The sequence below is a fragment of the Tachysurus vachellii genome, chromosome 17 (assembly GCF_030014155.1).
Source record: "Tachysurus vachellii isolate PV-2020 chromosome 17, HZAU_Pvac_v1, whole genome shotgun sequence".
In the NCBI taxonomy this organism is placed as follows: Eukaryota; Metazoa; Chordata; class Actinopteri; order Siluriformes; family Bagridae; genus Tachysurus; species Tachysurus vachellii.
In genome coordinates this window covers 17,786,945-17,802,194 of record NC_083476.1, presented here as the reverse complement: position 1 = coordinate 17,802,194, position 15,250 = coordinate 17,786,945, and the positions used below count along the sequence as shown (strand labels likewise).

At 38.8% G+C, this 15,250-nt stretch overlaps 1 protein-coding gene across 1 annotated transcript in view; it reads right to left on the bottom strand.

Moving 5' to 3' along the window:
* Positions 1-15,250, bottom strand: part of slc8a4a (solute carrier family 8 member 4a) — an 81,986-nt gene that overhangs the window by 33,033 nt on the left and 33,703 nt on the right. Inside the window, exon 3 of the mRNA XM_060891115.1 lies at positions 14,533-15,041. Coding sequence (XP_060747098.1) covers positions 14,533-15,041 — 509 coding nt within the window. The remainder of the gene's footprint in view (positions 1-14,532; positions 15,042-15,250) is intronic.

The following is a 15,250-nucleotide window of genomic DNA, read 5'->3' as shown; positions in this document are numbered from 1 at the left end:
GTGGTGGATCATGTGATTAAGGGTCTGGGTTTTTGATCAGAAGATCAGGGTTCAAGCCCAAACACTGCCAAGCTGCCACTGAATGGGCCCTTGACCTTAACCCTCACTGCGCCAGGGTCACTGTATCATGGCTGACCTCTGACACTGAAGAATTTCACTGTGCTGTAATGCATATGAGATAATATCAATGCCTCTATGTCAACACAATAACAGACAGAAGCTCAATCTAAAGGAGAAGTATGTGTCACAACAAATTGTGGCAAACTTTTTCTCATTATCTATTAGATATACACAAATGTCTGCATATGCTATATAAGGATTAGTCCTAGGACTGTTTCCTAATAAGCGGTTCCGCACCCTGCCTTTGGTGAGCATAACAAATTGTCATGTAATAGCAATTATAACTGAGACTGCACACTTAGCTTAATTGTGTTGTTCAGTGTTAGGGCTATGTCAAGAGATCTACTCATTTCTACTGTGAAAAGTGCACATCATTAAACTATTCACACTGTAAAAAATATTGTGTGCTAATAAGATGCAGGAATGTTGTAGCTCGGAAAAGTGAATTTAACCGAGTCTGAATATCCTGATTACCCTTTTATACAGCAGGTGAAATGCTGCATGCCAAAGGAAGTGGTATGTCTGGATTCTCAGTAGTCATAAAACGGGAGGTGAGAAATATCTGGATGACCTGCAGATTCTGCTGTGATTCTGAAGCATAGAAACAACAGACACTGCACATTATTTTTAAATATTGTTCTACTGAAAAGAAGACACTCATTATAAAGTGCTTTTTTATAATGTTTTTGGTTAAGCATGAATGCTCCTTCAATTTTAAATACACAGTGGGCTAAATAATAATAATAATAATAATAATAAGAAGAAGAAGAAGAAGAAGAAGAAGAAGAAGAAGAAGAAGAAGAAGAAGAAGAAGAAGAAGAAAAAATATTTTAACATAAAATTTGGAGGAAAAGTTTTACATATATATTAAGTAAAGGTTTTAGATAGATAGATAGATAGATAGATAGATAGATAGATAGATAGATAGATAGATAGATAGATATTTTATTTATTTATGTATTATAAATAAGTCCAGCACTTGATTGTCTTTTTCAGTTTTCAGGGTTTTTATTATATTATAATACAAAAATATATTACTAAAAATTGTGCTATCATGACGAGCTAAACAATATGAATATAATGCATAAACAAAGCATAAAAATATAGCTTCAAGAACTTCAGCAGGTTTTGTGTGTAAAAATGCTTACTGCTTCCACATTAAGGGAACATGACAGCACATTTGTTAGCATGTAGAATGCAGTAGCCTGTGTGGTTAAGAGCTCATCTTTAGGGGAAGCCACAGACGGAACATTAGTCCCTGGGTCCTCATTATGAGTTGCTGTGAACTGCGTCGGTGCGATGCTGCACAACGCTTTATTTCAGTGCCACATGTTTATGTGCACTGGGCATGCAGAGGCAGCCACAGGGGAATACTAATAGCGGTAAATAAATAATGCTTCAGAATCAGCAGCACAGGGTAAAAAAGGCCGAGTGCAATGAGTGTGCATGTGTACGTGGTGCCATGAAGTATAGAAGCCTGTCACAGTCCTGCCAGGCAAAATGCCACACACAGCACAAGCACAGACTTGACCCCATGAGATTAGGGAGAAAACAATAAAGTCTTTGTATTGTGTAATGCTTTAACAATGGACATTTTAATAAAGCAGGTTTATAGAAATTTATAAAATACAGGTTTCAATTTTAAATTATAAATGTTTTGAATAAGGTCATTGTACTGAAAAGACAACAACAACAACAACAACATATAATGATGTGTATAGTTGTTGTATTTTAATTAAAAAAAGACAAATAAAAATTGGGCATTATTTGAACAAAGCAGGCATAATATTTTTATTTTTATGCTATATGACAAAAAAAAAACACAGCTTGTGGAATAAATGCAGTATTTGAATTCTTTTGAATATCAATGAGCCTGTAATTTTCTACAGCTCTACTAGTAAGTATATTAGTAAGTAAAGCAAATTAAGCAAGAGTGTTGATATACAGTATAACTGCATGACTGCGAGTGTGATACTTTTATACTGCTGTTCTATAAACAAGAAGTTATTAAAAGTGAAATTTTGGACACAATACGAGAAAATTTTCTATTTATTTTTGTTCCGCTAGCAGAAACAGATCCCAAGGAACAATATCTCCCTATATAAAAATAATATCTACCATGTTATCATCAAACCTAAACTATCAACAAACATCAACAAGATCTAATTTTAACCAATTTCTATTATCTACCAACATCTACCATCTACAGTACCAACATCTACCATCTGACACAAACAAACATCCACCATATACTAACATCTCCTCTCTACCATCATCTATATCTACCATCTACCAACATCTACCATCTACAAACATCTAACATCTACCAACATCTACCATCTGACACAAACAAACATCAACCCTATACTAACATCTCCTCTCTACCATCATCAATATCTACCATATACCAACATTTACTGTCTACCATCATCTATATCTACCATCTACCAACATCTACCATATACCAACATCTACTATCTACCATCTTGAATATGTACCATCTACTAACATTTACCATCAACCAACATTTTCCAGCCAAGAAAGTTGAAGACTTACACATGCTTCCTTGTGGCATATAAACCCAGCCAGTTGCATCACATCTTCAGCATTCATGAGCTCAAAGCCACACATGATTGACTGTGAGTGACAGGGAGATAGAGTTATTCCATTCCTCACACCCAGAGAGTACAGCCATTTTTGTTCTCTTGGTCTCCTGGCCATGGATGGTTGTGACATCATCAGGACTTGAACTCATGAGCTCCCAAAGACAGGGGAACACATTATGATCATAAACACTGTATATGTGGGATCTTCAGCACAGACTATTCACAGCACAACTCCACTTGTGCTTCCACTGTATATAATGATGCATATTGTGAATTGTAGAAGTAAAATATCATTAATCATTGTGATATGATATGTTTGTTACATCACCTACCTCTACTCATAAATTGCACTGAAATGCCCTGAGTGCATAAAGAATGAGATTCTGCGAGTGTTACGTTGTTTCTACCCTCCTCTGCATTCACTCACACTCTCCCTCTAACGATCTGTGGGTGGATGGATGGATGCCTATTTCTGTCTGTACACATCTATGGGCACACAGGCATGAATTTGACTTTCACAATCCTTTTCAAGCACAGTTTAGTACCATGACTCCCTGAACAAACAAATAAATTAACCTACATTATACATTGACCTTACCAAAGCATCACTCACATACAGCTGTGTGTGATGTGTGTGAGATAGCAAGCATTATCAGCAGATAGCGAAATATGTAAAAGCAGATAAATATTATAATGTACAGAGAGTGTAAGTGGGTTTGAGGTGGATCAGAAACAGTGCTGCCAGCTCACTGAATTTGTTTTTCCACTTTAGACCCCTGTATAGTTTAGCCTATGTTCCTGAACAACCAACAACCAATCACTGATCACTATTATTTCCAATGGCCAATCACTGCTCAGCATTATTCTCAATGACTAATCAATGATCACCATCAGTTCTCAATGACCAATCACATCAAAATCTATAAAAGTCTGTAAATAAATTTATTTTTTCTGTGACAGTATTCTTGAACCCTGAACTAAAGAAAGGACTCAAATGTAGTTGCTAAAATGGTTTCTTTTAAAACAAACCAATATTAAATATGCAAATATATGCAAATATATAAACACAAACACCCACACATCCTCCTTTATATACTCCTTTATAAGCAAACACACTAAATCAAACACAGACACTATAGATGTAGTCACTATATTAGAAAATATCCAGACTAAACTTTTAAATAACCTCCCAAATATATAGCTAGTCATGCATTTGTCCTATAAGTCTTCATAATCCTGAGAATTATCCATACAAAATCTGTTTGACAATTCATTTTTTCCAAGGGAATGAATTCAAAATGACTCACACATTCAACATTTACAGTTCTGATCTCATTCCCGGTGGAATAAATAAGATGGCAGAAATAGGCTAATCAAGGTACACCGTGTGATTATCCAAAAAGAGAGAAAACAGACAAATCTTTGACACCAGTGTCACGCACATGACGGACGAAAATAGAGCAGTTCATTCAGGCCAGACTGTTTAATTTCATATCTTTAAAGCAGTGACAGGCGTGTGGTAATAATATCGTGCTTAAGCTGCAAAACACTCTTAGAAGGCTGTGTGTTAATTCATAATTCAGTCTCAGGAAAGGAAGGATGGTGGGATGGATGGGAGCGATAGAGATGAGTCTAAAAATAGACTAGAGAGAGAAGAGAGAAGAAAGACACTGTCCAGCTGGGAGGTCTCCTGGTGTTGTGGTATACAGTGTTCCCCTTTGTAGCACAATCAATCCATTCACATAGCAGCATGCAGTCCAATCAAACGCTCTTGTTCTTACAGAAAGCAGCTCATAACACACGCTATCAAATCAATGCAAGCCTAGCTGATAGTAAATACAAGCCTCTGCTTCATCAACGTGGTTCTTTCTTATGAATCTACTGCACTGCTTATAAGAAAGTTACGATGGATGGCGTGAGATTAAACGGATATTGAACGTGGTTCGAGTTCGGGGAAGCAACTGGGTCCTGTTCAGTGTAGTCAGTGTAGGGGGCATGTTGTAGCTTAGTGGTTAAGGTGCCGGACTACCAATCAGAAGGTTGTGAGTTCGATTCCTACTTCCACCAGGCTGCCACTGCTGGGTCCCTGAGCAAGGCCCTTAACCCTCAGTTGCTCAGTTGTATAAAAATGAGATGAAAAAATGTAAGCCGCTCTGGATAAGGGCGCCTGCTAAATGATGTAAATGTAAATGTAAATGTAAGAGTGAAGGAAAACTTGGACTGAACATAAAAAAGTAAAGGAAAAAAACATGAACGTAATTGGATTTCACATCATGGTTATTTCATGTAGGTGAACATTTACACCACCATTATACAGGAGAAGTCTTTCACCACTTGATCTTTTTTCCAAGTTTCATTTTAAAGAACTGTAAATATATTTTTCCAACATGACAAAATTAGAAATTGTGAAACTAAAGCAAAATCAGTAGTAAAACATTTTGCCTGTGCCTGAAAATATATCATCATTAATAATTTTGTCCTGGCGTGTTGTTTTTTATTGCCTTATGTACACATTACCTGGATGAAGAAACACAAATATGATTTCCTGCCTTAATGTGACACAGATCAGATTTTGTTTTTTCAGAAGCACAAACAATCTGATCTCCCCAAATCAGATCTGAGATGCTTTCATATGATTGGATGCGTATCTAAAAAATGTCCATGTGCCATGAATGAAAACGCAAAACAACATGTGCATATGTGCATGTGATTGTCAATGTCGTCATTGTCATCATCATCATCATCATCATCATCATCATCATCATCTAGTGTCTCTGAATTGCAGCAAAACAATAATACACAACAGCAACAGCAGTGATTATATACAGTGGATGGAGGTAGAAAATTGGCACGTCAACAAAACCAAGTATTGTAGTGAAACAATTGCCCAAGAAATGGATGTGTGCATGAAAGAGGAAATTTGAGGGCAGGTATGTTCACAGTAAAGACAGATATGGGTCATTTGGGGTTAGGAATGTAAACAGCTCCAATAGAACAAAAAAAACAAAATTGTGCAAAGAAGCTTGAAAATTGATAAAGCTCAAATCCCTTCACCTGCATGTTGCATAGACTAGGTTCTTAGCAATATATTATTATGATAAAAATATAAATATAATAAGGATCATTTTTGCTACTATCCATGAGCTGCTGTTTTGTGAGATTTCCTTCAGTTCTTCTTTTCTCTCTAAAAATAGAAAATGGCCTTGTGCCTGCTTTCCTATTCATGCCTTCATTCACATTCTTTTCCCGTCTTTCATTCTTATTGATTTCTGTCTTTCCTTGGTTTCTGTCTGTGCAGGCTGTGTGAAATTAAACAGCTCACCAGCTCCGGACTCAGGGCCATAAACCACTGCAGGTGCCTGACGATAAGAATGGGATTGATGAAAAACAATGGGCCCGGGAGGCCAGTCTTCTGAGAAATGAGAGAGAGATTGGGGTGAAAGCTGTGGGAGGGCTTTGGGAGGGATGGGGTGGGGGTGGAGTTGTTAAGGGCTTGGCTTTTGGGGAGTATGTGTGTGTGTGTGTGTGTGTGTGTGTGTGTGTGTGTGTGTGTGTGTGTGTGTGTGTGTGTGTGTGTGGTTGGGGAATAAATAAACAGGGCAGGAGAGTGAGGGAGAAAAATGTCCAGAAACGTACAACTTTTGCCAGAGTTGGTCAATTGCTGACACTTTATTTCGACAATTCAGTGTAGACACTCTATAAAAAAATCAACAAACCATTCCTAGGCCATTTATCAAACCATTCTTCAACCAGTGCCTTAACTACTGCTAAACAATAAGCCAGGAGTGTATGGTTAGTACATAATCTAGACACAATATATAGACTGGCACCTTTTGCTTTCTATATTATATGGATGGTCTGATTTTTTCCCTGGATGTGCAGTAAATCATCTATAAATTACATCCTATTAAACCGTCACATTCATTTAATACAGACTCTGTTGATACAGTACATTGTATGGCCCCTAGTTGAAAGCCAGATCAATTTTATTTGACATGTTGTTAAGAATCAGTTGCTAAGTTGCTTCATGATGCTATATATCCTTTTTACGGGGCAGTGCTAGTGCAATAGTTAAGGTTCTGGGCCACTGATCAGAAGGTCAGGGGTTCAAGGCTCAGCACTGCAAAGCTTTTGAAGACCTTGAGCAAGAATCTGAAGATCTGAACCCTCTCAGCTTTAGAGGCATTGTATAGTAGCTGACTCGGTGCTCTGTCTCCAGCTTCCTAACAAGCTTTGATGTGTCAAGAAAAGAATTTTATTGTGCTATAATGTATATCTGTCCAAATAAAGGCTGCTAGCATTTGTAAAGTGTCTTATGTAGACTGTCATAAAAGTGTTAGCAGGGAATTTCTTTTCCCTTATTCGTCTTGCTTTTTTTTTTTTAAATAAACAAACTTACAACAGGCAAACATTTCAGTAGCATTAATAGAATATCATTTACATGTATTTGACTAATTTGAGTAAATAAGGTTTTATTGTGATCCCAAAGATTTAGGAGATATAAGCTTATTAATGTTCACTGTAAAGTGAACGGATGTTAAAGTGCAAAAAACTGACAAATTGTGTTAATTGGGATTTCTGTGTTGATTGAAATATTAATTTTTCACATTAACCATTGTTGTACATCGCTGTACGTTTAATTCTCATTTGGCTTAGTGTCACACATCTTAATCTGGATCCTCATTAAAGAGGAAAGGCATTTCTTTGGTTGTCTGCCAAACATAATTACCCAGAAAACTCAGCTTTCTTATTAAATATGACAAAACTGGAAACATAGTAAGAGAACTCGGTTCCTTTTCAGACTAGAAGAGGAATTAGTCGATGGGAAGCCGTTTTCAGTCCAAGCAGGAGTTCATGGAAGTGTACTGGAAGGCTTAAGCATTGCTGCCTTAGGAGGGTTATCATGGTATGTTTTGTGTGTGTTTGTATGTGTACAGTATGTGTGTGTGTTCAGAGGGTGATGGCATGTGTAGGAGTCATAGATTTCTGTAGCACACAGGCAGCATGCTAATCAGTTCTGTCACTCCACAGGAAACATTTGCTCCATTCAATCTCGGATTCCCATTTTAGAAAAAAAAAGGTGTTTTGTCTTCATTTTTTGCTCATGTTTGGTACGATTCTTCTCCTGGAAATAAGGCTTGTCAGTGGCCACATGGGTACGGATGCATGTTTTTTTCACAGCAATGTGTTTACCCTGTTTGCAAAACTATATTCCCTAGGTTAGGATTAACAAAACATCATTCCAGCACGATTGTATGCATGCCTAGCCTACTGTTCCTTATCCAAATATAGCTCTTCTGTCAGGTATAGTCTTATAGATCTGCTCATCCAAACCAACAATCTGCCTCAAACTCAAGAGAGACACGAGTGAGGAGATAGGTGAGGTACAGGAGCTTCAGCATTTTTTAACCTCAACCTCTGAGTTTGAGAAATAAACAAATCTGTGATTTTTACACAAAAAGTAAATTATTAGAAGTATTATACTGAATTAATTCATGTAAATATGTGGCTAAATATAAAAATGTATATTTTACCTTATTAGGTTTATTTTTATTATATTTCACTTTATTAGGTTAAGTGCTAACAAAATTCTAAAAGTAAAAAAAGAAGGCATACAAAAATAAAACAACAACAACAAGTGAATGATTAAACAGTCAATTAAATGAATCAGCGAATGAATCTTTTTGGACTTTGCGTCAGCAGATTTCAGGGTTTATTTCATCATTTGGCAAACCTGCATTTCTCCTTGTTCTCTTACAAGGAGGAAATGTTTGTTGGCTAATGAGTATAAATAAAAATAAATAAAATATGAAAAACTAATAGGGGGGCACGGTGGCTTAGTGGTTAGCATGTTCGCCTCACACCTCCAGGGTCGGGGTTCGATTCCCGCCTCCACCTTGTGTGTGTGGAGTTTGCATGTTCTCCCCATGCCTTGGGGGTTTCCTCCGGGTACTCCGGTTTCCTCCCCCGTAGTTGTCCGTAGTGTGTGATTGAGTGAGTGAATGAGAGTGTGTGTGTGTGCCCTGCGATGGGTTGGCACTCTGTCCAGGGTGTATCCTGCCTTGATGCCCGATGACGCCTGAGATAGGCACAGGCTCCCCGTGACCCGAGGTAGTTCGGATAAGTGGTAGAAGATGAATGAATGAAAAACTAATATAGAACTAGATTTGTAAAGTTTGTTGTGACAATCTTTGATGTTGGCTTTGACAAAGCAAGTATTCACAAAGGCCGGTGTTTTTTGGAGGCGAGTGGACATAAGGATCAGTGTTACGTTTGGAGGCAAGTGGACAGAAAGCTAGGGTGCCAAAACATTTGGAGGCAAGTGGAGACGAGCATGTGACATCATCCGAATACTCTTGAGGAAGTTCCCCACATTGGACTGAGTGTTTTGATATGTCACATGTCCATGTTGTGCTAATTTCTGATTTTCCCCTGACGTCATGTGACGTCACTAGAATACCCGTGACTGTTTTGATATATGACATGTCAATGTTGTAAAAAGTTTTTTGATTTTGCATATTTTGGGGGCGGAGCTGCGGGACAACCGAAAGGCCAGTCGGTACACCAATTTAAAACTTTGTCCAGAGTATCACCCTAAAGGAGCTGGGCCAGTTTGGTGTAGATAGTTCGAAACCTCCAAAGTTTATAATGGGAGTCTATGGGAAAAAAGGCTATTTTGAGACCCGGTACCGGAAGTACTGGAACTCAGATCGCTTAGAAAAGTAATAGCAACCAACTTCAGACCAGGGTCTACAACATATCCGAATTTGGTGCATGTGGCTCGAAAGCCCTTGGAGGAGTTACTCTTGATATTTTTGTCTAAGCTTAAATAAGAAAACAGAATGTTGGCTTCTACAAAGCCAACATAATAATGTAAGGGATTATTCACACAATATGAGTTAACTGCTAGAGGCAGTATGAAGTGGAAATGTGCAGTTAAATTTAAACTTCACTCCACTAATCAGTTATTGGTGTTTTGTTTGTGAACGAATCACTGTTTTTGAACAAATCATTTAAATGGACGAATCATACCTGTGTAAAACATGTGACCGCTTTAGCAGATTTTTTCTTTTGTGCATTACACCTATAACCATGTCCTTGGTTGGACGTACTAAAAGAATACGATCAGTGTTGAGACTGAAGTTGTGGAAGTGTTGGGGAAGTCATGGCCTAATGGTTAGAGAGTTTGACTCCTAACCCTAAGGTTGTGGGTTTGAGTCTTGGGCCGGCAATACCACAACTGAGCACGACTGCCCTTGAGCAAGGCATCGAACCCCCCCAACTGCTCCAACAGCAGCATAAAAGGCTGCCCACTGCTCCGGGTATGTGTTCACGGTGTGTGTGTGTTCACTGCTGTGTGTGTGCACTTTGGATGGGTTAAATGCAGAGAACGAATTCTGAGTATGGATCACCATACTTAGCCGTATGTCACGTCATTTCACTTTCACTTGAACGAGACCGGTACTGATGCTGTAAGAACTGAGACATGTGGTTCAGTACAAGCTGAAACGACGTGACTGAACTGGGACTTGATGCCATGAATGAAATAAAAGGATGAGACATGCCATTCATTCAGTTTGAACGTGAGTCTTACTCAATAGACATGAGAAAAAGGGGCGGAGCCATGCAATATTGAGAATGTAGCCCTTGAGCACTGGAGTCGTTTTATATTTGTGCATGACGCATTAATCCAATTTTTTTCAAACTCAGCAGTTGACAAAATATACAAAAATATATTGTCATTTATCAGAAAATCATTATTAAACACCAACAAGTCTTACTACATTTGTAGGTAACAATACAACAACAAGAACTGAATGAATCAACATTCAACAACTAAATGAATCAATGAACAGAATCCAAAGATTCAAGTCACTGGAATGAATCTGAACTACCTCCACTACTAATCAGTCCTTTTAGAGATGGAAGTACTTATTCAGACTGAATGTTAGATGGAAGTGTGTGGGTGTGATCCTGCATGGATGTCTCAACAGCTTTGAAGTAGAATTTTAAATATTTATTAACAGCCATTCCCATCAGATGAAGTGAAGAGGCTTTAGGAAGATATATCAAATTTCTCCTGTGTGCTACAGATGTAGTAGATCGAGATCATGCTGAAAACTCCACCATGTTCCTTTAAAACCTGCTCGCTGTGAGTGTTTTCATGTTTCCAAATGCAGATTTAAATGAGCTCGCGCATTCCCATCCCACACATGGTCGAACCTTCAGCCTCTGGAATGTAGATTGAGTGTGTCAGAATGGAAGGGTCACCATCGATCCGTCATTTCCAGCTGAGCGCACAGTCTTACTCATGTAGAGTCTCATCTGAACTCGTTCTAGTCATGAATTTAGCTTCATCTTAAAATGCTGGCTTACATAAGCGCCCCCTTTCCCTGCTCCTTTGCCTTTCATCTCGATCTTTTTCAGCTTGGCTTTGGTACAGAAGCATGCTGGAGGAGAACAATCGGTGATCACAGTCACACATATTGTACACGGATATAAACGTAAATCATGTAAATGTGGAAAAGGTTTGCTCTCACACACTCGCTCACATAAGCACATACACACTACAGGAGACTGTGAATGCATTGTGAGCTTGTAGCTTGGTGTATTTACTAAACACCAAGGCTTAGTAGTGCTCAAATTTATACAAATTTTTATTGTTTTACATTAGCTATCTCAAATAATGCTCTCCTCCAAACACACACACACACACACACACACACACACACAAATAGAATTCCCTGGACTCCTCCAATCTGGTGTTCGTTCTCTTGAATTGCAGCTGCCAGGGGAATAAGTGAGAGTAAATTTCTCTCTAAAGGAAGTTCCCTTAACCACAGCAAATATACACTGTCTGGTCACTTTATTAGAAACTCCTGTATCCCCTGCCCATATTCATGCAGTTGTTCAGTCAGACAATTATGTGGCAGCAAACTGGTGCACGTTCAGGTCTGCGGTTAAAATTCACATATTTAAAAAGCGAAACAAAACAAAAACAAAAAGCATGACCTCAGAGACTCATTGCCATGGTTTCTGGTGCTAGACAGTCTGTTGTGAGTATAACAGAAACTCCTGGGATCACTCCATTCTGAACTAAGAGGCAAGCAGAGACTGCTCTTTGTCCTGCCTCATCATATATCACTAGCCCAGATTTTTCTTTTGCAGTTTAAATAACCTAAGATGCCACAAAGACTGAAGTTTTTCCTCAGAGCAGATTTTTTTATTGAAGCAGCCAGACTGTGGGGACTTGGTACATCAAACGTTTTTAAAAGAACACTGACCCCACCTTTAACTCTACCATTTTGCATGGCATGTCCATTCCTGAGAGCCGTGGGCAGAGAAAGCTGACCCGTGCTGCACTGATGAACACACACTGCTTGGGTTTAGCACATCATACATGTATACTGCCAGAATCATTTCTGCAGTTACAGACTCCAAGGCTTATACACTCAATTCATCCACCCACACAGGCACTTCAATCGAGCCCTCGTCACACACTCGGAATTAGCTATACACATGAACACACTGATTTAACAAACACAAATTCAGCGCTACAGTAAACAGCAGACTGCACACACAGCGCCTTTTTTTTTCTTTTTACATGATTAATAATAGCATTTCCATCAGGGTACATATGTGGCTCAAACACACACACACACACACACACACACACACACACACACATACACACACTCCCACACAGCCTCGCTCTCATCTCAACCACTCCAGTCAACCAACGCTGTGAACATTGAGATGTAACTGCTCAAACAAATCACACTTTTTCTCTCTCACACTTATCCCTCCTCTCTTCCCTACCTTTCCTCCCACCTCTATACCTCTCTCTATTTAATCCCTCTTTTTTTTCATAATTCCGGTTCAATTCACCCACGCCACTGCATTCATCCCATCGCACTGCTTTGTTAGTCCTGTTCAGCTATCAATCATTCTCACAAACGTCTGTCCATCTATCTCTCAAACAACTCTACATCCCCCTCTCTTTATTCCTCTTGTGACCCTAACATAAAATTTCTCTCTTATATTCATGATTAATTCCGACCAATTTACAGATTGTCAAAAAAAAATTTTTGCATGAGCATGCTAACTCTCTAACAACTCTTTACATCTATACTGAACACAAAAGCATCTCAGAACACACAACCTACTGAACCTACCACAGCAGAAGACCACGTCAGATCCCACTCTTGTCATCCATAAACAGGAATCTGAAAGTAGCTTAAAATTCCTGGTCTTGGCTGTAGCACATACACCTCAAAGTCTGAGATGCTTTTCTGATCACCATGTTTGTAAAGACTGACCATGTTTGTAAAGACCATGTTTTCTGAAAAGTTACATTTGTCTCATTTATACAACTGAGGGTTAAGGGCCTTGCTTAGGGGCCCAGCAGTGGCAGATTAGTGAACCTGGGATACAAACTCACAACCCTTTGACCAGTAGTCTAACGCCTTAACCACTGAGCTAGCACATCCCAGTAAGCTTCATAAGCTACATTCAGCTTAGTTTTCTTCACAGGCTGCAATATTTACAGCATTTTGACAGGCGCTCATATCCAGACTAAATTACATTTACTGTTTTATTGTACACAATTGATGAGTAAGGGCAAGCAGGGGCATCTTTAGTGGTCCTGGAATCTGCACTCACAACCTTCTATTCAGCCATCCAACATCTTAACCACTGAGCTACCGCTGAGCTCAAGATGATCCTTTCTACTTAAAAAAAAAACATACTTTTCAGTGTCAGGTAAGCTTTATGCTGGGGTCAGTACTGATTCTCAACTGTGGAAAAAAGACCAAGAGTCTTTATCTCTCTGGGATTCTCATCCAGCCGTCATCCTTCACTCCCTCAGATTAACACTCTCTCTCTCTCTGGAATTTAATCTTCCAGCATCCTCCCAATACGTCTATACAGAGCCAATCAAAGTGAGCAGAAATCCCCATCACTAAAAGGTCAAACGTGGATTATGTTGGTAGGGGTGGCGAGATATCTTCAGAGGTTGTGGAGTGGAATATGACCCAGAACATTGTGTTCTATACACAAATCCAATATAGCTTGTTTTCATTATATTTTATGGTATTTAAAACTTCAAACATGCCACAGTCATACAACTTTTATATAAAACCAATCATAAGTAGGATCTAAAATGATTCCCAAAAATAATATTAATAGCTGCAAATAATATTAATAGCTGCATTAATAGCTGCAATATTAATAGCTGCATAGCTAATAGCTACCATCTTATTAATAACTACAATCACTAAACCCGCGTTATATAAATAATGTAATATCAGAATTTAAGAAAGTGTTATTATTGTTTATATTAACACTGTACACTTAATTTTGGCTTAATTAGCAAGAACCCTTGCTAGCATACGAAGCCTCAAAACAGAATTTAAAAATGTAGCTGTAAGGCAGTAAAAAAGATTTAAATATTTCATTTAAATAAAGCATTTCCTGTGAACGTGCACCATTTTTATAATTGTAATTAGAGGGAAAAAATGTTTTTATTTTACAAATAAACTTTGTACAGACTTTTTGAATATCACACTGTCTAATCCCAGCTCAGTCGCATAACTAGAGTAGGCATTTATAGAGTCATTTTTTATATTATTGCCAATAATATTAAAAAATTGGGGAATATGAATCAAAATTTCTTTCTCCTAATTATGTTTTCAATATTCAGCGTTTTGTAGAGACTTTGTTCAAGTTGTGTGGTTATACAATTTGCTTAGTTAACAAGCCTAACTGTCTTATAAAAACAAAAAAATGTAAAGTTTTAGCAACTTACATGGTCTCATCGTTGAGAAATTCCAATTTTCCAGCCACCTCCTCGTAGTCCTCTCCAGCCTTGGCGGTCCCCTCACTGGTGTGGAACGGCACTGCAACCTTTCCGCGTGCTCCAGACGTTCTGTGCACCTTCACCTGCATGATGCCCACGCTCTCACTCACACGCATTGATGCGCTCTCGAATGTGAAGATCCCTGCATGGTCGTCATCATAGATGGTCACCGTGGCAGTATGAGCAGCACCCAGAGCAGCTTTTGGCTGAATGGGGACGGAGCCCAAAAGGCTATTGCCTGGGGCATTGGGATCGAGAATGGAGACCTCGGCTCGATGGACGACACGTGGGTTACTGAGGTGCACGTAGAAATGCTCGTCTTCCTCAAAGATGTCATCATCAATTACACCGACCGTCAGCTCCTTTATGGTCTCGCCCGATTTGAAGACCAGCGTACCCTCAGCAAACTCATAATCTGAGCCAGCGTTAGCCGTGCCATCCTCAGTTCGATAGTCCACCTGGAAAAAGACACAGCACAGGATTTTGCGGTTACAGATCTGTGGGTGCTGAGATGATACGTATCAAGAAAAAAATACTTTAAAGGACTGAAATAAGTGAAACTGGTGGATACAGAAGCAAAAATTTGAAAAAAAAAAATAAATCTACCGATCCCGTCTTCTAGTCAAACTCAATTCAATGCTCTCCTTCCCAGCAGGTGATTAATGCC